This window comes from Microcaecilia unicolor, chromosome 13 (genome assembly GCF_901765095.1).
Source record: "Microcaecilia unicolor chromosome 13, aMicUni1.1, whole genome shotgun sequence".
NCBI lineage: Eukaryota > Metazoa > Chordata > Amphibia > Gymnophiona > Siphonopidae > Microcaecilia > Microcaecilia unicolor.
The window spans coordinates 78,545,817-78,573,670 of NC_044043.1; the positions used below are offsets into that span (position 1 = coordinate 78,545,817).

General features: G+C 45.6%; 1 protein-coding gene across 3 annotated transcripts; it reads right to left on the reverse strand.

Moving 5' to 3' along the window:
• Window positions 1–25,880, reverse strand: LOC115482620 (inositol 2-dehydrogenase-like). Of its 3 annotated transcripts, none has more exons than XM_030222560.1 (9): window positions 25,447–25,880; window positions 16,159–16,764; window positions 13,930–14,000; window positions 11,979–12,087; window positions 9,330–9,460; window positions 7,659–7,766; window positions 7,109–7,227; window positions 4,084–4,240; window positions 1–1,602 (listed from the first exon to the last, which is right to left on the reverse strand). In XM_030222560.1, exons 1-9 carry the CDS (start codon window positions 25,689–25,691, stop codon window positions 1,454–1,456), a joined length of 1,695 nt encoding a protein of 564 aa, XP_030078420.1. In that variant the 5' UTR covers window positions 25,692–25,880; the 3' UTR covers window positions 1–1,453. The 3 variants fall into 3 exon arrangements, with proteins under 3 accessions (XP_030078420.1, XP_030078419.1, XP_030078421.1); XM_030222559.1 differs by having other exon boundaries at window positions 7,109–7,270; window positions 13,895–14,000; XM_030222561.1 differs by lacking the exon at window positions 16,159–16,764.
• Window positions 25,881–27,854: the final 1,974 nt, after the last annotated feature.

Genomic DNA, 27,854 nt, shown 5'->3' on the forward strand with positions numbered 1-27,854 from the left:
AGCAGGATACTGGGCCAGATGCACCATGGGTCTGACCCAGTATGGCTATTCTTATGTGCTTATGAATGAAAAGATGGCAGCTGAGAGCCAAACCCTTCTCCTGGGTGCATCGAATTATAACCTCATGTGCCAAACATGTTCCAATTTCAAACCCCCATATTTTATTTTCCCTTTACTAGCTCAATACGTCTGTTCCCAATGACACTTATAAAAGATATTTAGCAGTGGGCTTAAGAGCAAACAGTGCCATATTCCTACCACACCAAGTCACAGACAACACTGAATAGGCCCAAACTTACCTCCCGAAACCGTGGATTCAGTTTTAACACAGTATTAATATTTCAGAGATGGTGTCAGTTCCTCTGTCATGCTCCCAGAAGCGAGCATACAAAAGGAATTCACTGCACACAGACTACCTATAATAAGTTCATTAGTAAAACAGATGTAAGACTCGCTTAGTGACAAATTGTAAATACCTTTCTCCAAATATAGCAGGTCTTATGGAAACTTTTCTAGAGTTTAGATCCCACCCAACCAATGCACACAGTATAAGCCTAAACCCATTCTGGCTACTGGGGTTAAGACTGAGCACAGAGCCCAAAGTCTTTCTTGCATGTACAAGTGTTACATATGCATACAACACACGCTTAAAAATAAAAAGGTGTGTGAGAATATGAATTGTTAGTCCTTGCTAATTTCTGCCTCCTATTTTCTAATCATCCGATTTCAATGAATTGTACCCTCACTGAAATGTTCCACAGCTGCAGATGTGGAGATGATTTTTCAGATCAATAATGAATATACTATTTTCTTGTCTACTATTAGTCTCCGGACAGAGACTGCAATATCAGCAGTGACCACAAGGTATCAGCACCATGTTTTTTTTTTTTTTTAACCATATGAGGGGAGGCTGAAAGAATTGATCTTTTTCTTTTGGATTGTCTGCTAGTGCACAATAAAACTGGATGCACGTTAACTGGTAAAGGCATAGTGCTCCCTCCTTGTGATAAACATAGGGCATAACACACTATCCCTTCTCATTTCCTTTCTTTGGGAAGGTAGGGAAAGAGATACAAAGAGGGTATTATTGCCATGCTACATAGAAAATGTGGCGAATACCACTGCTTTCTGAATAAACATCACGTGCCGATCAGTAACTGTAACTGCAGCATTCTGTGGCACAGACAAGAGTCACCTGTTGACCTGCACCCACCAGAAACATGACAGTACAGGCTCACTGCCTCCCCTTTACCCCACAGGCACAAGCTATGAGGTGCCCTTGATCGACTGGGCTGAGTCTTAAAAATAAACAAAGAATACAGTGAGTGTTCTGCTTCCGGTAGAAATGATTGAGAGGGAAGCTTTTTCTTTCTTGTATGAGCCACAAATCTCGCTCTACAGGCCACAAGTTTTCCAGATAAGCGTCCTTTGAAGTGTACTGGCGTCTGGCACCTCACAGTATCTCTGTCTTGATGACCGTCACGTCCACTGCTTCGTTGCGCAAGTCCACGGCAGACCCATTCTGCCAGGACTGTTCGGCGGCGGAAGCCACTTGGATAGCCCAGAGGAACTGCTCTTTGGTGACCACTGGTGATTCCTTCCCTGAAAATGAAATTTGGGGGTTTAGTTAAATTTTAATCAGTTCATTGTAAAACCACCAACTTGCAATGTCAGAAGGTGAACACAAATGAAAAACAGAGTTTTACATTTGGCCAAGTAAAATAAAAACAAAAAAAAGATATTAAACGGATTGACCCGTCTTTTACTTTTAATTACTGCTAGGCTGTTACTGTTCATTAGTGGGTCTTGCCACTAGGTGGCACTCACGTATTTTATCCTAGCTGGATGCCTTGATGTCTCTCCCTCTCTTAAGACCTGAGGGTGTTCTCTGTAAGCAGCAGGTACAGCACCTGAACCTGTGTTTATCTAGCTGCTGCCTCCCCTCACTCTCATTAAGGTATGTAACAATGAAATGCTTTGCCTGTTCCCTTCTATCATAGAACAGCACACTCCTGTAGCCAAGCCAGCAGTGCGCTTTTCCTAGAGCCATAACCAGTGCCCCCACCCCCCACCCCATGTTTGGGCTAAGGGTGGCTTAGTGAAAATGGCTCTGAATTATTACCTATTAATCATTTTAGACAGGAAGGCAGTTATATAGGGTCAATACTTAATGGTAAGAAAGCTGTTTAGAGTAGGGATGGGCATTTAGCGCACTATTAATTCTATTACATTAAAAAAAAATTTAAATAAGGATTAAATTTTTTAAATCCTGATCAAAAATTGTAACTCTCCTCTTTTGTCCAGTTTTGGCGTCAGTTGCAAGTAGCATGTTAGAATCGCTCAAGGAGATCTCAGAGAGCCAGATAAGTGTGTGTGTGTGTGGGGGGGGGGAGGTGCTGCATATGTGTGCTGGGGAAAGGGGTCAGAAGCAGCAGGGGAGGAGAGAAATGGGTGTCTGTGAGTCAAGGGTAACAGGTTTAGCAGCAGAACGGAAGACACTTGGGCCTTCTGTCTCGCTGCACCCTACGCCTGGAATAAACTTCCTGAGCCCCTACGTCTTGCCCCATCCTTGGCCACCTTTAAATCTAGACTGAAAGCCCACCTCTTTAACATTGCTTTTGACTCGTAACCACTTGTAACCACCTGCCTCCACCTACCCTCCTCCTTCCTGTACACAATAATTGATTTGATTACTTTATTTTTTGTCTATTAGATTGTAAGCTCTTTGAGCAGGGACTGTCTTTCTTCTATGTTTGTGCAGCGCTGCGTACGCCTTGTAGCGCTATAGAAATGCTAAATAGTAGTAGTAGTAGTAGTGATCGTACAGGAAAAGGATGCAGCAGGAGAGGAGAAAGGTAGGTACCTGTACGGAGGGTAGAGGGAGCAATATGCTGTGGGAAGGACGTGTGGGTATGTAACTTTTCATTATATTCAACAAGTTTTTAAAAATTTTCATGCAGTGGGAATTTACTAGAACTGAGGCATCCGGCCCAGCGGTGCGATTAAAATTTTAACTACCGCGGTACATTTTGATTAAAACTTTTAATTGCATGATTAACTGCGCTAAAAATTTTTGTTGCCTCTCCCTTGTTTACAGTTATTACTTAGCCAGTTAACACTGAGCAAATCTGCACCAAACTTATCCATTTAAATTGGACTGCTGAATCCATGTAGAATCTCCAATAGTAGCAACATTCCATGTAGAATCTCCAATAGTATCTATTTTATTTTTGTTACATTTGTACCCTGCGCTTTCCCACTCATGGCAGGCTCAATGCGGCTTACATGGGGCAATGGAGGGTTAAGTGACTTGCCCAGAGTCACAAGGAGCTGCCTGTGCCTGAAGTGGGAATCAAACTCTGTTCCTCAGTTCCCCAGGACCAGAGTCCACTACCCTAACCATTAGGCCACTCCTCCACTGTTGCTACTATTTGAGATTCTACATGGAATGTTGCTATTCCACTAGCAACACTCCACGTATAAGTCGGCCCTTGCAGATCACCAATGTGGCCGCGCAGGCTTCTGCTTCTGTGAGTGCAGGACGTCAGACTCACAGAAACAGAAGCCTGCGCAGCCTTCTACATGGAATGTTGCTAATGGAATAGCAACATTCCATGTAGAATCTCCAATAGTAGCAACATTCCATGTAGAATCTCCAATTCCAATAGTATCTATTTTATTTTTGTTACATTTGTACCCTGCACTTTCCCACTCATGGCAGGCTCAATGCGGCTTACATGGGGCAATGGAGGGTTAAGTGACTTGCCCAGAGTCACAAGGAGCTGCCTGTGCCTGAAGTGGGAATCGAACTCAGTTCCTCAGGACCAAAGTCCACCACCCTAACCACTAGGCCACTCCTCCCCTAATTATGTGGTCCTATTTAGAACAGACAGTGCTCAATATCAGTATTTGGTTCAATTTATGCTCTCCTTCCCCACACACAATGCCCACTGCTCCTACCAAACTTAAGCAGAAAATTTAACTGGGAAGCTGGTTAAAATCTACCTGCTTGTTAGTCCTGAAATTTCAGCAGCAAACATTTATGCAGTTAATTCTTAAGATTACTGAACATACTTCCCTAACCTTTGACTGTCCGTAAAAAGTGCTGAAATAGTCGTCTGTATGCTTCTTGATACCGATCGGCATGGGTCTGGGAGAATAAAGATACCGAGGTACCGTGTTCTGTAATACCCAAGGGGTTCTGATTGTCTACTCGTAAGGTTCCTCGAGAGCCATGAACCTGAAAAACAGGGGAAGGAAAAATGGAAGTCAAAGATGTTCACGAATAGGAAATGAACAGGTCGCTTATGCCTTTACTGAAGACAGAAATAAATGTTAACAAATTGTATATCTGTTATATATATATATACACACACACACACACATATGCAATACACATCTTCATTATTTTTTTGGCATTAACCAATCCTTCTTCAGCCAGTCCCCTGCCCCCTCTGACGTTAACTTCCTGTTCGGGGCCAGGGGATCAGCAGAGCGTGACTGCTCAGTGCACCCCCTTGCTCAGAGGAGGGTGGAGAGATGCACCTGGAGGAGGTGGGTGGGGGTGTGTGATGAGGCTGTCAGCTCGTCCGGTCCCCTGCCCCCTCTGACGACAACTTCCTGTTCCGGGGCAGGGGATCAGCAGAGCCAACAGGTGTGTGACTGCTCGGCGCACCCCCTCGCTCAGAGGAGGGAGGGCAAAGGGAAGCACCTGGAGGAGGGAGTGCTCCACCCCAGGTGGCAACCAAGGTAGGGTACGCCACTGTTGTGGATTATTAGCCACTTGATACATATTAGGAATAAGCACAGAGTAATTTGGGAGACATAAAACTAGCCCCACACTGAGAAAAATATCTGAAAAGCCAGCAAGTTCTCTGCCTGAGACAAGTACATAGGAAGCATTGCTGGATGTGCGAACAGTGACATCTTAACACCATGACTAGGGTCCTAGCAAGCTACAACACATTTCATAGGGGTTAAAAAAAAAAAAACCTTCCACAGCAATCGAAAAGAGAGAAAAAAAGGGGTGGAAGAAAACAACCAATAGGTTTCCAGGATGGCAATACAAAAAATATATATAAGGAAGTCCAATGCTTCTAAAATATATAAACCTTTATTCTCCAAAGTCGTACAAACAAGTGGACAAATCTTGATCCAATGTAAATCTGCGTAAACAAACCCTGACCCAACACGAACCGTGTTTTGTCAATAAAAGCCTTCCTCAGCAGTCTATGCTCTCTGTAGATGCTGACTGTTCTTTACGGGTAGTATTTCCCGTGCACATGGTGTTTTCAGTTAGTCCTATATTTGGTGACTGATTGTCACCTTTAACACACTTTTCTCCACAATTTTGATGTGGTACTGATAGCATAGACTCCCGAGGAAGGCTTTAATTACCAAAACACAGCCCCGTGTTGGGTCAGGATTTGATTAGGCACCTTTATATTGGATCAAGATTTGTCCGCTTATTTTGTACAACTTTGGAGAATAAAAGTTTATATTTTTAGAAGCATTGGACCTCTGGACTTTCTTATATTTATTTATTTATTGCGTTTGTATCCCACCTTTTCCACCTATTTGCAGGCTCAAAGTGGCTTACAGAGTGTGGTTATGACATAATCATTTTGTGATGACAGGTACATTTCTTATAGATTGAATAATGTTAAGAGAAGATAAGCATATACGTTTCTTGGTGACGAGTACAATTATTGATGTTTAACCATTAGGTAATTGAGGATGGATTTGGAAGAGTTATGTCAGTTAGAGGTGTGTGAGCTGTTGAAGTGGTTTGTAGGTTATGTATTTTCCTTGTATGCCTTTTGGAAGAGATGAGTTTTCAGAGATTTGCGGAAGTTACTTATATCGTCAATAGCTTTCAGGTCTGTAGGACGATCATTCCACAGCTGCGTGCTCAAGTAGGAAAAGGTGGTGGGCGTGTGTCAGTTTGTATTTCAGTCCTCTGCAACTGGGGAAGTGCAGGTTGAGATATTTGCGGGAGGATCTTACCGCGTTTCTGGGAGGCAGGTCCACAAGGTTTATCACGTATATTGGGGCGTCTGCGTGTATAATTTTGTGTACTATCGTGCAAATCTTGAACTCGACACGTTCTTTTTACCAGTAAAAAAGGCCCGTTTCTTAACGCAATGAAACGGGCTTTAGCAATGTAATGAGTTCCTGCCACTAATGTTTCCACGGTTTTATTCTGAATATATTTGTTGTTTACATGTGTAAGATTTCTTTATATACAATATTTTTTGTGTAAACTGTGCTACAATGTGGTAAAAGTTTTCCTTGTTCAGGCCCATCAATCAGTTTAACAATCACATCAGAAGAGCTCCTTACTCGTGAGAATGCAACATACAGTTGCCCATGTGAGAGACTGAGAGTGACAGTGTGTTTTACAGACAGTGTAAGAGAGAGATACACAGAGTGATTGAGTGTGTGTGTGTGATGTGTGTGAGTGACAAAGTGAGTAAATGTTTGTCTTCCCTTCCGTTCTGTGCACTTGCCTCCACTGATGTTCGTACCTCCCTGTATATGACTGTTTGTTAGAGATTCAATCCACTCCACTTCCCTCCTCCAAGTTCCGTTCTGTCTGATTGGTTCTTCGTTGACAGTGAGAGCCAATGAAATGCTGAACTACAGACTTACGAACCCTACACTGCCACGGAGTCAGCTTCAGAATGTTAGAGATGCTTTTTATTATATAGGATGTTTTTTGTATGACTGCCATCCTGGAAGCTTATTGGTTGTTTTCTTCCACCCCCCTTCTTCACTCTCACATCTTTCACAGGACCAACAAGAGATAAATTAATACGTGAATGTTCAAGACCACAAAAAGCCCCCTTTTCAGTATGACCAGTCTGGAGATTGTGCTTACAAACACTGAAATACAATATGCCAACTCTCCCCCTTTAAACGCATGTGCTCTGTATTCTCAGAGATCAGAGTGACATGTAGAAAGTGGCCGTACATCGACTCTCCCTTGTGTGCATAGCTCTGCAACATCCACCATTACGCTCGGAATTTTTCCTCCATATCCATACTTGCAGTTTTGCTAAACAACACATTCAAATGCCGTGTGCAAAACCTCCTCCTGCCACAGTACCTCAAGTCGCTGATCGCAGCTTTTGGTGCAGTGCTGACTGATGTCCAAACTAACGATGGCTCCGCTGGCAAATTTCATGCTGATCGTGACGGTGTCAGCGTCCTTCAAGGAGGCCACCTCTGGGAGACAGAGAAAAGGAGGGAAGTGCATTGTATTCCTCAGCTGTCCATGAAGAGGAAGGGAAGGAAGGCAAGATTGTGCAGCATAGACATTTTTTTAATACATAAATAAAACCTATCGTACTTCACACTTTTTCTCTTTTAGTGGATTTAATTGATTCTAATTCCAACATTTAGTGGCCCAAATCATTAACTGTCGTATGGTAATTCAAATAAAAAAACCAGCTGGTGTACAAAGGACTAAAAATAGCATTTTTAAATATTAACATGATGAATGGAGCCATGGTTTTCCGGAGTAATTATCCCACCTTACCTCCAAAGGCCCCCCCCCCCCCCAAATCTGGAAGCTTCACAACCTTAATGATCAAATATACTTGCAACCTTTTCCAGCTGACAGAACATACAAGATGACCCGAGGGTTTCAGCTTTACCTGCACAGAAAGCATGTCCCAATGAAAATATTGTATCCGGGGCACTTTCTCCCAGCAGCCAGCTGATAAGATCAATATCATGGACAGCAGCACTATAGAAGATTCCTCCTTAAAAAAAAGAGAGGGAAGGTGACTAGAATTCTTTCAATAGTGCAAAAAAATCACTGCCCCCCCCCCCCCCCGAACAGAAAAAGTCAGAAACAATATAATCTCCAGCTGAACATATTTTTATTGTTTTTGGGGTGGGGCAATTTCATTTTATTATTTTTTTTGTTACATTTGTACCCCGCGCTTTCCCACTCATGGCAGGCTCAATGCGGCTTACATGGGGCAATGGAGGGTTAAGTGACTTGCCCAGAGTCACAAGGAGCTGCCTGTGCCTGAAGTGGGAATCAAACTCAGTTCCTCAGTTCCCCAGGACCAAAGTCCACCACCCTAACCACTAGGCCACTCCTCCACTCCCATATTTGTATTTCACCAAAAACCTAGGTGGATCACAATTTTACATATATAATTATATAAACAAACAAAAAAAAAACATTAAAAAAATTAATGCATGTCCCAAACTCCTGGAAAAAAAAAATTCAGCATTGTATTTTTATCTTTTCTTTCTATTCCCCTGCATTATCCCTGTCAATTTGCTTTTCAAAAATTGCATTATTCAGTATATATTTTAAACGTGTCCTGTCATACTGTTTATGAGACTCTTGATATACCCCACCTTTCTGTGGTACAACCAAAGCAGTTCACATATTACTCAGTATTTTCCTTGTCCTTGGTGAACTCACAATTTAAAAGGGGTCTTTTACTAAGCTGCAGTAAAACTCAGCTAGATACCCATTATGATTTCTACTGCAAGCTAAAAACGCCACCACGTCTTAGTAAGAGAGCCCCTGGAACAAGAGGGTTAAGTGACTTGCCCAAGGTCACAAGGAGCTTGTGGGAATCAAGCCCAGTTCTCAGGCCACTGTGTTAACCATTAGACTATTTCCTGTAGCTTACATTCTTCTAGATCATTCCAATATTCCAAAGCCCTCAAACACGCATTTTTCACTAATTTTTAGAATGCAGTCATGTCTTCTTTGACTGATGAATGGCCAACAGGAAAGAGGTTCTTGTTTTTCAGACCTTGGCAGTTGCCAGAGAAACTGCATTCTTCCATTTTAACTGCCAGGCAAAGGGATTCTGTTTTCTAGGGCAGTGCTTCTCAACCCAGTTCTTGAGGTACACTCGGCCAGTGAGGTTTTCAGGATAGCCACAATGAATATTCATGAGATAGATCTGCATACCAAGGGCACACTGAACAAGTGAAATTATTTCTTTCCTTTCCCCTCCTTTTTGGTTTTTACCTATAAACTGCTTTGATATGTCTTATGACCAGAAGGGCAGTATACTAAAACCCGGAAATCCGACAGGCCAGCCTTCCATGCCTTAGTCAAATACCCTTCAAGTCTTGCATTTGCAGAACTGACCTCCTTTCCTCCTTCACACATCACCAAGCATAAAGAAAATGTGTATGAGCCAGAAATAAACCTTAGTGTGGCCAATTTTCTAAGTACAGCATTGCACACACTAACAAAACTGGCAGCTCAATTTTATCTTTATTCTTATACCATCAAAATACAGATTTCACCACTCAAGGGGAGAAACTCAAGTTTCTGCAGCCCATACCTGATTTTTTAATGCAGCTAAGAGCAGCTGCCGGGAACATCCTGCTGACCACAGATATCCGATGAATTTGTCCAAGTGCCCGGTTGTCATGGACCTTGTTATACAGGAACTGAACAGCAGGGTCAAAACGCCTACACGGAGAAAATGTACACACTCAAGACCTTGTATGCCCAGAATATTGTAACGTGGAGCAGTACACTCAAGCTACAGTTCACCACACAGTTTGTCCCACCTCAAAAGTAGCTCAAGGATTCTTGAAATGGCTTGTAAGACAGAATAAAGACTTATGCAAACAAGGATCATAAACCATAGAAAGCAAAGGGGTCCTTTTACTAAGCTGTGGGAAAAAGGGCCCTGTGCTAACGGGGGGGGGGGGGGGGGGGGGGGGGGGGGGGGGGGGGGGGGGGGGGGGGGGAAGGAGGAGAGACACAGTTTTTCCCATGTTCCAAGGCCCTCTTTACCGCAGCGGGTAAAAAGCCCCCAGACAAACATGGCCATGCGTTAAGAGAACTCTTACCATGTGGCCATGCAGCGGGGAGCCCTTACCGTCACCCACTGAGGTAGCGATAAGGGCTCCCACAGTAACCGGGCAGCAAGCTGCGATGCCTGGTTACCACCAGGCAAGCCATTTCTGGGGTTTTCTTTTTCCCCCAGAAATGGTGTGAACTCAGGGCGGGACTATCACCAGAGGTAATCTCGATTTAGACTTCGGTAAGACCGTGTTGGGCTTACCGACGCTTTGTAAAAGACCCCCCCCCCCCCCAATAATGAATGGAAACAAGTGAAAAGTCATCAGAAATAACGCTCAAACCTTTATTTAAAATCACAATAGACATGTTCAAATTCTTTGTGTATCTAAGGAGAAAAGTTTAAAGGGACTATCAGTTTAGACGCACAACTATTACCTAGTGTCACAAAAGTTTAAGTGAAAACTTTTCAGATATTTGTCATGCATTTTGAACAGTACTGAAGGAGCAGGGATCAGCTATTACAACACACTGGGATGTGCGATGTTAAGGTCTTTGTTGGCAACGTATTGGATTTGAGATCTTTTTTTCTCCAGTATAAGATTTTGTGAAATTAGACCTTACGACACAGTCTTATTCCAGAAAAAGATAACTGTTCATAAGCTTTGCTCACTCTCCCTTTTTATATAGTTGGTTGACGTAATTTCAATTACACCAATATTGACAAGATAATGCTCATGCCAGAAAATGATAGGAAGGTACAGTTCATAGGCGAAATAAATGACTGCTTCATGAAGTGGCTGGCTGAGGACCTGCAAAACTTGGAAAGGAAATGGTGTTGGGGCCATTTGGCAATAATCATCATAAAATGATCAAATTTGATTACTAAAGTGAAGACACTAAGGAAATAACATAGTAACATAGTAGATGACAGCAGAAAAAGACCTGCACGGTCCATCCAGTCTGCCCAACAAGATAAACTCATATGTGCTACTTTTTGTGTATACCCTACTTTGATTTGTACCTGTCCTCTTCAGGGCACAGACTGTATTAAGTCTGCCCAGCACTATCCCCGCCTCCCAACACCGGCTCTGGCACAGACCGTATAAGTCTGCCCAGCACTATCTCCGCCTCCCAACACCGGCTCTGGCACAGACCGTATAAGTCTGCCCAGCACTATCTCCGCCTCCCAACACCGGCTCTGGCACAGACCGTATAAGTCTGCCCAGCACTATCTCCGCCTCCCAACCACCAGCCTCGCCTCCCACCACCGGCTCTGGCACAGACTTGTATAAGTCTGCCCAGCACTATCCCCGCCTCGCCTCCCACCACCGGCTCTGGCACAGACTGTATAAGTCTGCCCAGCACCATCCCCGCCTCCCAACGCCGGCTCTGGCATAGACCGTATAAGTCTGCACAGCACTATCCCCGCCTCCCGACCACCAGTCCCGCCTCCACCACCGGTTCTGGCACAGACCGTATAAGGAAATCAACTGCATTAGCATTTAACTTTCCAAAGGGCAACTGATAAAGTGAGGAAAAGTGGCAAAAAGCAAAAACGAATAGCTGTAAACATTGAGAGTTTAATCAGGTGTGGACATTGTTTGAAAACAACATCTTGGAGCTTAGACCAGATGTAGCCAGGTATTAAAGGTGGAAAGACGGCCAAATGGCAGTTGGCATGGTTATAAGGTGAGGTGAAAGGCTTGGAGACTATTCAAGCCCAAAGGATCCAATTGAATTGGAAGTAGCATAAGCACCACCAAGTTCCATGCAAAACACTGATAAGGAAAACAAAGTCTGAAAAGAAGCCTACTGTAGAGGCAAAAACTCATAATGAAAACTTTTTCAGGTACTTTAGAAGCAGGAAGCCTCCATGTGAGCCAACTGGACCACTAAAGATCATCAAGGAGGGCACTTAAGAGAGGAAAAGGTCATAACGGAGTCTAAATGAATTCTTTTCTTTGGTCTTTACTGAAGAAAATGATGTAAGGCAGCTACCCATGCCAGAAATGGTCTTTAAAGGTAATGATTCAGAAGAACTGAAAAATCTCAGTGAACCTGTTAAGATGTCATGAGTCAAACTAACCAGCTAAAGAGCAACAAATCACCTGGACTGGATGGCATAAAACCAAGAAAACTAAAAAAAAAAAAAATGAAAAGGATTTCATTCCAGCCTTACTTGTAGAATCCACAGACCAGCGGCTTCCCACACCTGTCAGCTTCGTCAAAGCAAGCCTCAGCGGTCTGCCTGTCCAAACTGAGAAGCTGATCGCATAGGACGCCTTTCCCTAGGTAACACAAAAAGTAATAATTTCCAAGTTGAACGTAAGAGGTAACGTGGGACAACAATGTGCAGTCAAACTGAACCACTCAAGAAATAGGCAGTGTTGTTATCAGGGCATATGAAAAACAATGATGCAGGCAGTAAGAGGATATGTTAGCTGAAAAATCCATGGTGCTCAGTCATTTCTTTACCCTTCACAGCTCATCGAGGAAGCTGCTGGATCTGATCTACTGGCCTGCCACATTTCAAATTAAATGTTGATTTTACAGCATCAAATGACTAGAGCACAAAACAAATCAATCTTGGGGAAAACAAAGTAATCATGAGAACAGTAAACACTATCAATACTGAATCACATTTTGCAGAGTGCCAGAACTACTCCACATATACCTAGAAAGAGAATGAATTCTCAAATGTTCAGCAGTATATTTCATGCATGGAACCAAAGGCCTGGTGTTTTGGGGGAAAAAACTTTGAATACATCTGGTTAGCAGTATGTTACTTTTTACCCTGTTTTTAGAAGTGAAATCCAGATGCTCTTAGATAAACCTTATTCCTGAAAATCTTAGACAGTTCATAAGCTTTGCTCAATTTCTCTCTCGGTATTTTTTTTAATAGAGTTGGTTATGTGATTTCAATTACCCCAATAATGGCTAGATAAAAGTCATTATCAGAAAATGCTAGAGAGGTAAAGTGGATTTGAATACACAGTTTCTGCTCATTCAGCTACTACCTTTCTAGACATGTTGCCATTTTAGTGGTGAATCATGGGTACCTCGTATGCAACACAGACCCCACATGTTAAACTTCGGGGGAGCTTTGTATGTGGGACTGCGGTGCTCAACACTCACTAAAATCCAACTGTGTGTCAACAGTCTAGAGATGAAAGAAATAGCTGGTGATCTTTGTTTAAAGTGGACATGTGATCTAATGGTAATGATTCCAGCAGGACAGAATCCCTATATTCTGATGCAGGCTCTCTATTGCATCAACAGTACAGATATTTCACTGATGGGCTCTAGTAGAGACCTATAGAATCCCAACTCTTGTGTAGTAAAGAAATTCACTAAATCAATGGAATGAGAGCCAGCCAAGTGTCAGCATTGTACTGTAGTGCCACATGGAAGGACCCCAGTTTGATTCTCAAGTTAGGTCTTCCACTTTGTGGAAGCAACAGGAGTCATTATCTCTGGAGGCTGCGTACTCTGGGAAAGGGATGAGATTTGATATACCGCCTTTCTGTGATTACAATCAAAACAGTTTACATATTAAATACAGGTACTTATTTTGTACATGGGGCGGTGGAGGGTTAAGTGACTTGTCCAGAGTCACAAGGAGCTACAGTGGGAACTGAACCCAGTTGCCCTGGTTCTCAGACCGCCGCACTAACCATTAGGCTACTCCTCCACTCTGGTACCATCTAGCAGCCCGATTCATGACAGTGGGCTTCCACTGGGGGTTCTAATGTATGGCTTCCAGTTAAGGACTGCTGCTATGATGGCAAAACTCTGTACAAGTGGGGAAGGATTTTAAGATTGGGAAGAGGATCCCAGGTTACTGGGGCTGAAGTTTTGTGACACCAGGAATGCTGGGTCCAAAAAATGGCATAATTCTGAGTTCTGAAAATTGTCTCCTCCATATTCCAGAGCCTGAGTTATGGTTTCATTTGTATTTCAAAGAGTGAAAGCACAAAAGAGGTGCTCATACACAAAGAAACCAAGTGAGAACTAGCAAAGGTGCAAATCAGAATATATTAATACAGTGATAATAATTCACCTGACCAGTACGTTTTCCAAATATATGTCCCTCACCCTAAAAGAGCTTTTCCTGAAGAACTGCCCCTTACCAGCTCGTAAGGCATCCAGCACTATGTCAGATGCTGCCTCAGGGGGAGAACAAATGACAACTCCAGAGACCCTGTGGACACCAAAAAGAAAATCTTAGGAAGGATAAAAGAGGACAAGTCTTCTTTGGGGGCTGGAGGTGGAGGGGAAGAATCTATGGACATGATTAAAAAATGAAATGAGTTAAAAATCACATGAGTCTCTAGTAACCTCTTCCAAAGCTGTTGGACTGATCTGTTATCTTATTCTATGTCACATCCTCTGCTAATTTGGGAGCAGATCTACTCTTTTGGCTAATACCACTTAAAGAGTTTTTCTACATTTACAGCTTTACATCCATCTATCCTGCACCAACAGCTACACTGCAAAATCTAGAGACTGTAAAAGGTCATATTGCTGCTGGGATTATGTTCTATACATTTTAGGCTCAGGAGCACAAAACAGCTGGTTAGACAATACTGAAACTTTTAAGGAAAGTTGGCAGAAGATGAACGCATGCAAACCTAACTGATCTTAATGGTTCTGCTTCCAAATCCTATATAATAATTCTCACCTCCAACGTTCTAATGTGCCTGGTACCGTGGCTCCCTCGGAGGTGGTCTGCTAGGCAGTTTAGAATGCACTGACGTCAGTGATGTCACTGACAGCTGATTCCAAGGCAAGGGGAGGAGTAGGGAAACTACTCCTCCCCCTGCCTGGGAAACAGCTGTCAGTGCCCCCCACTCGGCGCAACACCCAAGCCCCTGCCCTGCAAAACCGTGAGCCAGGCAGGGGGAGGATTAGGGAAACACGTGGAGCGTTTTTGCCTACTCCTCCCCTGCCTACCAATCAGCTCTCAGTGCCCCCTCCTCGGTGCAACACCCAAGCCCCTCCCCCCAGCGCATCACCAAAGCCCCTACCCCCCCTCTTGGGCACATCAACTCCCTCGCCACCCGCAGGAGAAGCAGCAGCGGCCGGTACAAAAAGAAAAAAAGCCAAAAAAAGATTTTTAACCTGAAACGCGGCTCCGTAGACAGCAATCTGGCATTGGCTGTCATCACTGCAGCCGCTCCTCCTCTCCCCTCCACGTCACTGCCCCTGCAGGAAGACCCTGGAGGAGCGCAGCGACGTCAGAGGAGAGAGGAGGAGCGGCTGCAGAGATGACAGCCAATGCCAGATGGCTGTCTACTGAGCCGTGTTTCAGGTTTAAAATCTTTTTTTGGCTTTTTTCTTTTTGTACCGGCTGCTGCTGCTCAACAGGAGACGCAGCAGCGGCCGGACAGCGTTAGTATTGGCGGCTGCGGGTGGCGAGGGGGTTGATGTGCCAAGGGGGGAGGGGAGGGTCGCTGGACATGGATGGCTGCGGGGGGGGGGGGGGCAGGGAAGAGGGAGGTGGGGAGGGGGTCCTGAGACCAGATGGGTGGCTGCAGGGGAGGGCAGGGGAGACAGAAGAAGGGACGCTGCAGGGGGAGAGGAGGGTCGCTGGACATGGGTGGCTGCAGGGGGGGGGGGCAGGGGAAAGGAGAGGAGGGTCGTTGGACATGGGTAGCTGCAGGGGAGAGGAGGGTTGCTGGACATGGGTGGCTGCAGGGGGGGGCAGCGGGAGAGGAGAGTCGCTGGACATGGGTGGCTGCAGGGGGAGCAGGGGAGTGAGGAGGGCCGCTGCACATGCGTGGCTGCAGGGGCAGAGGCGGGTTGGTGGGGAGGGGGTCCTGAGACCAGATGGATGGCTGCAGGGGGGGCAGGGGAGACAGGAAGGACGCTGCAGGGGGGAATTACCTTGCTAGCGCCTGTTTCATTGCCTATCGAAACGGGGCTTTTATACTAGTAAGTCAATAAAAGCTTGCTATTCTACCCCTGTGCAAGCAGGTCTTAAGGCATACATATGTACACAAATATCAGGGTATTTATATTTCTGTCCACTCTGGCAGCCTCCCTTTCTAAACTGCCTTCACCTCCTAACATCTGAGATGTAATAACACAAGATCTACAAGGTTTACAGGAGAACAAGAGGATTACAGGAAGCAGTTAGCAGAGACAACACACACAGACTTTCATTTGCTAATAGTGACAGGAAAACATAGTGTGGTGAGACATGGAAAGAGGTTGTGAGCACTTTGTGCTGTGAATAGCCGTGTTTCTGTTATATGCTTTTGCTTCAAAAGATCTGTACTGTACCTTTTAATTCGGACAATTCTCATTTTACACATTCTGTTGCTTGATGTGCATTGTAAGGCGCTAACAAACCGTACCGTTGATCGTTGAGCACAATGTCCGCGTCCTGTTCCCGCAGCACTCGGGTGTTCGCCAGGAACTTGGTGCCCAAGCTGCGTTCCGCTTCGGGCAGCTGATTCTCGACAACGTAGAGCAAATAACAGCCATTCTCCTCCATTAAGCTCTGAAGCAGGGCACTGCTGCCTTGGCCCACTCCAAAGATGGCTAGCCCAATGCGGCTTCCCAGAACCCCACTACCGCTGCTGTACCGTCCCACCGTGCCTCCGGAAACCACGCTGTTGGATGCCTCTGAAATAACGAGCCTTTGGTTGGTCTGTTTAGCAGGTATATGGGGACTTCTGACATGGAGGGCAGAGAACGCTGTGGGGTGGCTGGTGGAGGTAGAAGGTGTCTGGTCTTCTCGGGCAGACATGGCACTGGTGGTAGAGCTGATGGCGTTGGGGTGAACAGGGATCAAGGACTGGTGGTGGTAGGAAGAAGGTGATGGTACCATTGTACAGCTGGTGCTTGCACTGGTACTGGTACTGCAGTGATTTGTTGGCAATATATATGAGGGCTGAGAAAGTAAGGAAGAATGATCCAGCTGGAGAGGAAGGTTCGTGCTCAGCTCCGAACCTGTGGATCTAAACAAAAAAATGTATAAAAATAAAAGTTACCTAAATTCGGAAATGGCACTGTAGCCCATACCCCTGAAATCACCAGAGTTCACCACCTTACTACGCCTTTCAGTGGCTTGGAATTCAATGATATCTCGGGGGTAGTGAGAAAAAAACTTTTGCTTGTACTTTTTTGGGAGATGTTGTATCACTGAATATTTTCGGAGGTTTGGTGAATGAGGGGAACCTTGTGTGAGGTTCTCCCCTCCGATTTCAACATCAGTTTTGGGAGTACATCTCTCTTCAGGAAGCTGTACTGCAGCAGGTAAAAGGGAAGTCTCGCCTTCCTACAGGAAATGGCTGAACGGAAAGTAAAGCACTTGCTGTGCGGCCATTTGGGGGGGGGGGGGAGCTCTTACCGCCACCCACTGAGGTGGCGGTAAGGGCTCCTGCGTTAACCTGGTGGTAACCAGGCAGTGTTTACTGCTAGGTACCCAGCGCTACAAAAATAAAAACTTTTTGTAGCACCAGAAATGACAGCACGCTGGGGGGGGGGGGGGGGGGGGGGGGGGAAGTACCACTGGGCTACTGCGGTACTTCTGCGTTGGGCTTACCGGCGCTTAGTAAAAGGAGCCCTTAAAGCTTCAAGAACTGGCTTCCTTCAGAAACCCTCCAAAGCATTTTTCCAAAAATGGGGGGAAAAAAATCAAAAGGGAATCTCTTTGCCATATATAATTCATCAAACGTATATCCCCCATTATCCACCCGATCTAAGTGAGTGACAATAAAATACACAATGTTTAAACAATACACAATAAAACAAACTTCCGGTCTAGTAAATTCTCCAAGCTAAGTGTAACCTTAAAGTCTTATTTAGTGAAGGTTTTCTTTCACTATGATAAGACCCTTTCTGGAGCGGGACAGGCTGTGACAACTTACTTGATCAAGACAATAAAAAAACATAACGTGCAGTTCGAGACCACGTAGGTCCTATTTTCATATGTGACTAGAAGCTCAGCCACTTAGGAACTGAAACATCTATTAAGAAACTAAGCTATTTGCTTTATCTATGCTTTTATAGCTGTTTTTCTGTTGAACTATATTTATGTTACCTGCTGTCTTCTTTTGTATCCTCCAGGTTAACTATGAATCATTTTTCATTACTGTACTTTGCGTTGAACAATCACTGTAAAGGCTGAGAAGAAACACAAATATCTTGGTAGTACTAACACAGACCAATTCTTCCATTTCCCACTGCTGCTAATCCTAATGGAAAGTGCCTTTCTTTTTCCCCATTTCCAGAATTAAGAGCCAGCGATCACCACAATTACCTGGCTAATAATTAATGGACCTGCTCTCCAGAAAAGCAATCCAGATCTCTCTTAAAACCATACTATGAACCTTAACCACATCCTCCGGCAACAAATTCCACAGCTTAATTGTGCATTAACTTGAGGAAGAAAAAAAAAAGACACCGCCTTAAATGTATTTAAATCTGCTACCACACTATTTCAAATAGTAAATATCCATTCTCTAGTACACAGCAGTATATATGTCCTCTCAGTCATCTCTTCCCCATGCTTCATAAAGGAGCCATTCCATCCCCTTTCCCATTTTCTAGCTCTGCTTTGTTTTAAAATTGGGCAACCAGAACTGTACAAAATAGTCATGGCAAGGCCACAAAGCAACAGAGGCACCATTTTATTCCCAGTTTTGGTCTCTATTTCTTTTGGAATTCCTAGCATTTTATTTGCTGCTGCACATCGACCTGAGGTTTTCAATATATTGCCCACAAAAGACCCTAATGCTGTGAGGTAACTCAATTAATCTAATATGCAATTTTCAACTGTCCATATACCTGCAAAGCAGCTAGATCATTTTTACTTGCAAACTTTGCATCAATTCTTGAAGGGAAAATACTTGTGTATCATCACTTTGAAAACTACCTGTAGAAAATGCATCTGCTCAGGCATCTATTCCACTTACATTGCCAAATCCCGCTCCCCAGAAACTCCTCCCCTTGCTGTAGCTGAAATTACACAGATGGTGACAACTGCCGTGACCTTGGACAAGTCACTTAGGGGTTTGTTTACTAAGGCACACTATAGGCATGTTAACGTTTTTAACGCGTGCTAATGGTTGATGTGTGTTAAACGCTAATGCGCCCATAGGAACGTATAGGTGCATTAGCGTTTAATGCACCTTAACTTTAAAGGCGCATTAAAAACGCTAACACACCTTAGTAAACATACCTCTTAACCATTCACTGTCCCAGGTACAAAACTTAGATTATGAGCCCACCACGGACAGAGAAAGTACAGTACCTGCATATAATATACCATTTTTCTGAGGAACAACCAAAGCTATTTGCATCAAATCCATGACCCTTTATAGGGCAGTTCTATAAAGACGTACCTGAGGTTAGGAGCCTCTTAGGCGCTACTTTTTGGCGCACAAGCATGCAATGTATGCAAGTGCCCTTTGTTATTCTATAAGAGCGTGCATAAGTGGTGTGGAGGGGCATTTTCAATAGTGCATGTAAGTTGGACTTTGGATGTTTTGCGCTGAACGTCCAAAATCCAAATAGAAAATATAACCATTTTTCAAAAAAGAAAAATGTCAATCTTTTTTTTTTTTTTAAATACCATTTCGAACAAGGTTTTGTGCTTTGTGCGTTTATATTTCTAGGCCATTAAAAAAAAAAAAAGCACAAGTTAAAAACACACAAAAACAAGCCACAGGGATTTAGGAGGGGTCAGCATTTTTAGCAGACTGGTCCCCCAGACATCCCAGCACAGCAATACGGCCCGCTATGGGGCACTGCGGTGGACTTCATATAAATGCTCCCAGGTACACATTTCACTGTTGCTCCCTTATCTTGTCTGCTGAGCTCTCCAAAACCCACTACCCCCAACTGTACACCACTACAATAGCCCTTATGGGTGAATGGGGCACCTATATATGAGTACAGTGGGTGTCAGTTGAGTTTTGGAGGGCTCACAGTTTCCACCACAAGTGTGACAGGTAGATAGGTACCTGAATCCTCCACTCCATAGTGCACTACACTGACCACTACATTACTCCAGGGACCTGCAAGCTGCTCTAATAGACCTGACTTTAACACCTGAGGTTGTCACAGAGGCTGGTAAGATATTTTTACTCACATTTTTTTAGGGTAGGAGGGGGTCACCCCTGATTCCCTCCAGTGGTCATCTGACTAAAACGTCTTAAGTTTTAGTTCTGGACGTTTTTGTTTTGTTCCATTGTGGCTGTTTGTAAAATGTCCAAGTGTTAGGCACACCGTAATCTTGCCTTCGAAATGCCCCCAACACGCCCCACTGTGATTTTGATGCACTGCAGATGAATTGCATAGATAAACATCTGCAAAATTTACCAATCTGGATGTTTTGAGAAGATAAAATGTCCAAATAGTGCGTTATGACACTTTTTGAACATTTTTCTCTTTCGAAAATGAACCCCATAGTGCACAAATGCAAGGGGTCATACAAGTGGGCAGGGCAAGGAGAGTCTCCAGTTTCATGCACAACTTATAGCACGGTATCACATGCCCTTGCCACATTTAGATGCACTCAGTTACGCCAATTCTAACACCGGTGTACTGCTGTAATAGTGAGAATCTAAGTTTAAGGCACGTCGATGCCAGGTTATGCTAATCTATATATATAAAACTCACCCTCAACGTTCTATTGGCTTCTGAAGTCACTGAAGCCAAGGTTCATATGTTCGAAGCTCTGAAGCCTCGAAAAACACAGTCTCTGGGCCCCGCCCTCGCATCAAAAGTTATGATGTTGAGGGCGGAGGCGGAGCAATTCACCAACATCGACGACGGGTGAGGGGGGGGCACAGGAAAGCCTTGCTAGCACCCGTTTCATTGGCTCCAGAAACGGGCCTTTTTTTACTAGTATTCTATAACAGAATCTGGCACCCACATTCCATTCTAAAATTGGTGCTTCCCATGCAGCATCAGGGAGCCTACAAGGAGCTGCATAACGTTTCTGACCAATAAGTACATTTCTATCACAGTGCACCATTTTACTTGCAAAATGACTTTGAAGATAATCCCCTATGTGGGCAAATTTACTAACGGTATGTGCTAGCAGCTTTTTAATGCACACCGTTACTAAACAAGACCCCATAGTTAGAATATTCCATTTCTAACAAAAGAATAGGAGATCAAATATTTGATCACAAGGACCAAACATGATCCACAATCTCTCACTTCTACTCTTTTCCAGATTAGCATACAGAGGCAACAATGATGCACTAAGCACAAGACTGAACTCAATGGATCTATATATAATCGTTTTTCAGCCTACGTAGCTATGGTACCATAGCATTAAATGCTTCTTATTTTTCCATGTGTTGAAATGTATTTCTATTGAAATATGAGTCATCTCAAAAATAAAAATTAAAAAATGAAGAGAACATTCCATTCTGGTCAACTGTCTATCCCCACAATGCATTTTCTATTAGCAATAATCCAACTAGAATCTGAGATGAAAACAGCCAGTTCAGTACTGAATATCCATACATAAAACAGATCAAATTGTTCGAGTATGACAACTTTATTTACTTTATACAAGTCTTATATTCTGCAAATACCTACTCAGTTCAACGTTGTTTTGTAACCTGCAGTGAAGCATCGATTGCTCAGTAATAACAATATAGATATCTGATAGCCCCACTGTAAAAAATTGTTCCAAATATAAAAATTTCAAAAATATAATCCTGCTGAACCTTAAATAATAAACTGTGTCTGGGATTTGTTTTCAAAATGGCTATAAAGAGGGAGGAGGCAGGCATCCGATTCCCAGAGAACCACTGGGCAAAAAATGTATACTCATACCAGGCCTGGGAAGGGTCATGCCCTCATGACACTGGATACTCCCATGAGGAAGGATGGAGAGGAAGTCTTGTGAGATTGGATACTCATATGATGAAGGGTAGGAAGGAAGGCAGGTTAAAACATAGACAAACTAGGCATATGCCGAGGGCCCAAACATTTAGCATGAAATCACTCAGATGAGCTAATTCAGTGGTTCCAGAGAAAACTTCTTCCCCTGTTAAGTTAGCTGCTGACAGTCACCACCACTTCAGAGGTCTTACTATTCTCCTTACTTCCTTTACATTGCTCCCCAGTTGGAAGCACTTGCCTGATCCAGAACCATATTGGCTCCAGTTAGTGGGAATTGTGATAGTGAGATGGGGGATCCTGTCCCTCTCGTGTGAGACTGGATCCTCCTCCTCCCCCCCCCCCCCCCCCAGAGAAAACTTCTTCCCCTGTTAAGTTAGCTGCTGACAGTCACCACCACTTCAGAGGTCTTACTATTCTCCTTACTTCCTTTACATTGCTCCCCAGTTGGAATCACTTGCCTGATCCAGAACCATATTGGCTCCAGTTAGTGGGAATTGTGATAGGCAAACAAGCAGATTGGGCTTAATCCTGTCTTAGTAGAATTAGATACTGGCATGGGGAAAAGAGATGGGGGATCCTGTCCCTCTCGTGTGAGACTGGAACCTCCTCCTCCTCCCCCCCCCCCCCCCAGAGAAAACTTCTTCCCCTGTTAAGTTAGCTGCTGACAGTCACCACCACTTCAGAGGTCTTACTATTCTCCTTACTTCCTTTACATTGCTCCCCAGTTGGAAGCACTTGCCTGATCCAGAACCATATTGGCTCCAGTTAGTGGGAATGGTGATAGCGAGTCTAGGCAAACAAGCAGATTGGGCTTAATCCTGTCTTAGTAGAATTAGATACTGGCATGGGGAAAAGAGATGGGGGATCCTGTCCCTCTCGTGTGAGACTGGATCCTCCTCCTCCTCCCCCCCCCCCCAGAGAAAACTTCTTCCCCTGTTAAGTTAGCTGCTGACAGTCACCACCACTTCAGAGGTCTTACTATTCTCCTTACTTCCTTTATATTGCTCCCCAGTTGGAAGCACTTGCCTGATCCAGAACCATATTGGCTCCAGTTGGTGGGAATTGTGATAGTGGGATGGGGGATCCTGTCCCTCTCGTGTGAGACTGGATCCTGATCCTCCTCCTCCTCCTCCCCCCCACCCCAGAGAAAACTTCTTCCCCTGTTAAGTTAGCTGCTGACAGTCACCACCACTTCAGAGGTCTTACTATTCTCCTTACTTCCTTTATATTGCTCCCCGTTGGAAGCACTTGCCTGATCCAGAACCATATTGGCTCCAGTTGGTGGGAATTGTGATAGTGGGATGGGGGATCCTGTCCCTCTCGTGTGAGACTGGATCCTGATCCTCCTGATCCTCCTGATCCTCCTCCTCCCCCCCCCCACCCCCAGAGAAAACTTCTTCCCCTGTTAAGTTAGCTGCTGACAGTCACCACCACTTCAGAGGTCTTACTATTCTCCTTACTTCCTTTACATTGCTCCCCAGTTGGAAGCACTTGCCTGATCCAGAACCATATTGGCTCCAGTTAGTGGGAATGGTGATAGCGAGTCTAGGCAAACAAGCAGATTGGGCTTAATCCTGTCTTAGTAGAATTAGATACTGGCATGGGGAAAAGAGATGGGGGATCCTGTCCCTCTCGTGTGAGACTGGATCCTCCTCCTCCCCCCCCCCCCCCCCAGAGAAAACTTCTTCCCCTGTTAAGTTAGCTGCTGACAGTCACCACCACTTCAGAGGTCTTACTATTCTCCTTACTTCCTTTACTATTGCTCCCCAGTTGGAAGCACTTGCCTGATCCAGAACCATATTGGCTCCAGTTGGTGGGAATTGTGATAGTGGGATGGGGGATCCTGTCCCTCTCGTGTGAGACTGGATCCTGATCCTCCTCCTCCTCCCCCCCCCCCCCGAGAAAACTTCTTCCCCTGTTAAGTTAGCTGCTGACAGTCACCACCACTTCAGAGGTCTTACTATTCTCCTTACTTCCTTTACATTGCTCCCCAGTTGGAAGCACTGGCCTGATCCAGAACCATATTGGCTCCAGTTAGTGGGAATTGTGATAGTGAGATGGGGGATCCTGTCCCTCTCGTGTGAGACTGGATCCTCCTCCTCCCCCCCCCCCCCCCCCCCAGAGAAAACTTCTTCCCCTGTTAAGTTAGCTGCTGACAGTCACCACCACTTCAGAGGTCTTACTATTCTCCTTACTTCCTTTATATTGCTCCCCGTTGGAAGCACTTGCCTGATCCAGAACCATATTGGCTCTAGTTGGTGGGAATTGTGATAGTGGGATGGGGGATCCTGTCCCTCTCGTGTGAGACTGGATCCTGATCCTCCTCCTCCTCCTCCTCCCCCCCCCACCCCCAGAGAAAACTTCTTCCCCTGTTAAGTTAGCTGCTGACAGTCACCACCACTTCAGAGGTCTTACTATTCTCCTTACTTCCTTTATATTGCTCCCCGTTGGAAGCACTTGCCTGATCCAGAACCATATTGGCTCCAGTTAGTGGGAATTGTGATAGTGAGATGGGGGATCCTGTCCCTCTCGTGTGAGACTGGATCCTGATCCTCCTCCTCCTCCTCCCCCCCCCCCCCCCCAGAGAAAACTTCTTCCCCTGTTAAGTTAGCTGCTGACAGTCACCACCACTTCAGAGGTCTTACTATTCTCCTTACTTCCTTTACATTGCTCCCCAGTTGGAAGCACTTGCCTGATCCAGAACCATATTGGCTCCAGTTAGTGGGAATTGTGATAGTGAGATGGGGGATCCTGTCCCTCTCGTGTGAGACTGGATCCTCCTCCTCCTCCCCCCCCCCCCCGAGAAAACTTCTTCCCCTGTTAAGTTAGCTGCTGACAGTCACCACCACTTCAGAGGTCTTACTATTCTCCTTACTTCCTTTACATTGCTCCCCAGTTGGAAGCACTGGCCTGATCCAGAACCATATTGGCTCCAGTTAGTGGGAATTGTGATAGTGAGATGGGGGATCCTGTCCCTCTCGTGTGAGACTGGATCCTCCTCCTCCCCCCCCCCCCCAGAGAAAACTTCTTCCCCTGTTAAGTTAGCTGCTGACAGTCACCACCACTTCAGAGGTCTTACTATTCTCCTTACTTCCTTTATATTGCTCCCCGTTGGAAGCACTTGCCTGATCCAGAACCATATTGGCTCTAGTTGGTGGGAATTGTGATAGTGGGATGGGGGATCCTGTCCCTCTCGTGTGAGACTGGATCCTGATCCTCCTCCTCCTCCTCCTCCTCCCCCCCACCCCCAGAGAAAACTTCTTCCCCTGTTAAGTTAGCTGCTGACAGTCACCACCACTTCAGAGGTCTTACTATTCTCCTTACTTCCTTTATATTGCTCCCCGTTGGAAGCACTTGCCTGATCCAGAACCATATTGGCTCCAGTTAGTGGGAATTGTGATAGTGAGATGGGGGATCCTGTCCCTCTCGTGTGAGACTGGATCCTGATCCTCCTCCTCCTCCTCCCCCCCCCCCCCCCAGAGAAAACTTCTTCCCCTGTTAAGTTAGCTGCTGACAGTCACCACCACTTCAGAGGTCTTACTATTCTCCTTACTTCCTTTATATTGCTCCCCGTTGGAAGCACTTGCCTGATCCAGAACCATATTGGCTCCAGTTAGTGGGAATGGTGATAGCGAGTCTAGGCAAACAAGCAGATTGGGCTTAATCCTGTCTTAGTAGAATTAGATACTGGCATGGGGAAAAGAGACGGGGGATCCTGTCCCTCTCGTGTGAGACTGGATCCTCTCCTCCCCTCCACCACTGCGAATACTTACAGGAGAAGAGGGGTCCGGCCCCCGTGGGATTTGATCAGCCTCCGATTCCTGTAGTGGCGGCCCGAGGCCAGGTGTTCCAGGATGCGATCCCTCCTCACCCTCATGGGCAGCTCACACGACTTGCAATACAAGGTCTCCACCACGGACGTCTCCCCGGACTCCTTGTGCTCGATCAAGTGCCTCTTCACGGCCAGGTCCGTGAACTCGGCCGCGTAGTCGTGGAGAGTCTTCTTCTTTCTGCCCATGCTGCCCGCACTCAGCCCTCCACACTTCCGCCCTCTCTTGATCCTTTTTTTAGTTCCCTGTTAAGTCTCTACCCACCAATTCCTCTGCTCCTGGTTTGCCAACTCTCCCGGGCTCCTCACGATCTCTAGTGCCCCTTCTTCGCTCACTTCGGCTGCCAGAGCCTCTTATCGACACTTCCAGGTACCCAAAACAAGCCCCACATGACCTCTGACCCGGAAGCGGGCGGGGTAGGAAGAGGCCCCCTATCGGGCTTTCCGGGAGCACGGTTACCTTGGTAAAATTCAGATGGCGACCTCTGGCGCTTCGGAGGCAATTCGCAGCCGGGCTCTGAGCGGGGGGAAGAAGAAACAAACCTGACGCATGCTCACAACGTTTGCGTGGGCGATGCTCTTGTGCGCATGCCCATTCAGACTGAGGCGGGAGGATACGAAGTGAGCCTATAATAACGTAGTCCACCACTGCTGATTGGGCCAGTACAGGCGGAGATTGCTGGGGTTTTAGTATACCCAAAACCAGTGCATTTTTTGTAGCAAAAAAGGTTCCGGTACTCAAATGCCAGGGCACCCTTTAGGGGTGGGGTGATCACTGAGAGACCCACCCCCCACCATAAACAGCCCCCCCCCCCCCGCAACCAGAATCTATGAAAAGACAGAATTGATGTGTAGAACCTGAACTCTAGCCTTAAAACTTGGGTTGCATGGGTCAATTTTAGCAGACAATGGAAAAGGTAAAATTATGTATAATCATACCTGATAATTTTCTTTCCATTAATCATAGCTGATCAATCCATAGACTGGTGGGTTGTGTCCATCTACCAGCAGGTGGAGATAGAGAGCAAACTTTTGCCTCCCTATATGTGGTCATGTGCTGCCGGAAACTCCTCAGTATGTCGATATCAAAGCTCCATCCGCAGGACTCAGCACTTAGAGAATTACACCCACGAAGGGACACTCTGCCCAGCTCACCACCGCCGAAACGGGGGAGGGGAATTAACCCAGCTCATCCCCACACAAGTGGGGGAGGGGAATCCGTCCAGCTCATCCCCGCGGAGCGGGGGAGGGACACCACACCCGCCGATGCGGGGGGATCTGGCTTATCCTGCAACCGCAACCGCGGGAGGAGCTGACTGACCCTAACACCGCCGAAGCGGGAGGGGTACAAAACTGCCCTACAGCCGCACGAAGCGGGAGGGAGTGCCGGCAGAATTTTAAGTCTCAATCCAGCCCCGTAAAACGGAGGGGAGAGGAATGCAGCAGCTCACTGTAACACAAACTCGTCTTAACTCTTGAAGAATCCAAGTGAAAAAACTTGAACACGAAGTCTTTCTGAAGTAACTGAAGACTGAACTTGAACCTGAAATGCAACCAGAATAAAAACAGTACAGATATCTGGGAGGGGCTATGGATTGATCAGCTATGATTAATGGAAAGAAAATTATCAGGTATGATTATACATAATTTTACCTTCCATATCATCAAGCTGATCAATCCATAGACTGGTGGGATGTACCGAAGCAGTACTCACCCAGGGCGGGACATAGAAATCCCTGACCGCAACACTGAAGCTCCAAACCGGGCCTCCGCCCGAGCAGCCACAGTCAAGCGGTAATGCTTGGAGAATGTATGGGCCGAAGCCCAAGTTGCCGCCTTGCATATCTCTTCCAAGGAGACGGAACCAGCCTCTGCCATCGAGGCCGCCTGAGCTCTTGTGGAGTGAGCCTTCAGCTGGATAGGCGGCACCTTCCCCGCGGCCACAAAAGCCGCTGCAATGGCTTCCTTGACCCATCTTGCCACTGTAGGCTTAGCAGCCTGCAGACCCCTACGAGGACCTGCATACAGGACAAACAGATGATCCGATTTCCGGAAATCATTGGTCACTTCCAAGTATCTGATGATGACTCGTCTCACATCCAGATATTTAAGAGCAGAGTACTCCTCTGGGTAGTCCTCCCTACGAAAGGAAGGGAGACAGAGCTGCTGATTCACATGGAAGCGAGAAACAATCTTGGGCAGAAAGGAAGGCACTGTGCGAATAGTCACTCCTGCCTCAGTGAACTGCAGAAAAGGCTCTCGACATGAGAGCGCCTGGAGCTCGGAAACTCTTCTGGCTGAAGTGATAGCCACCAAAAAGACTGCTTTCAACGTCAGGTCTTTCAGAGATGC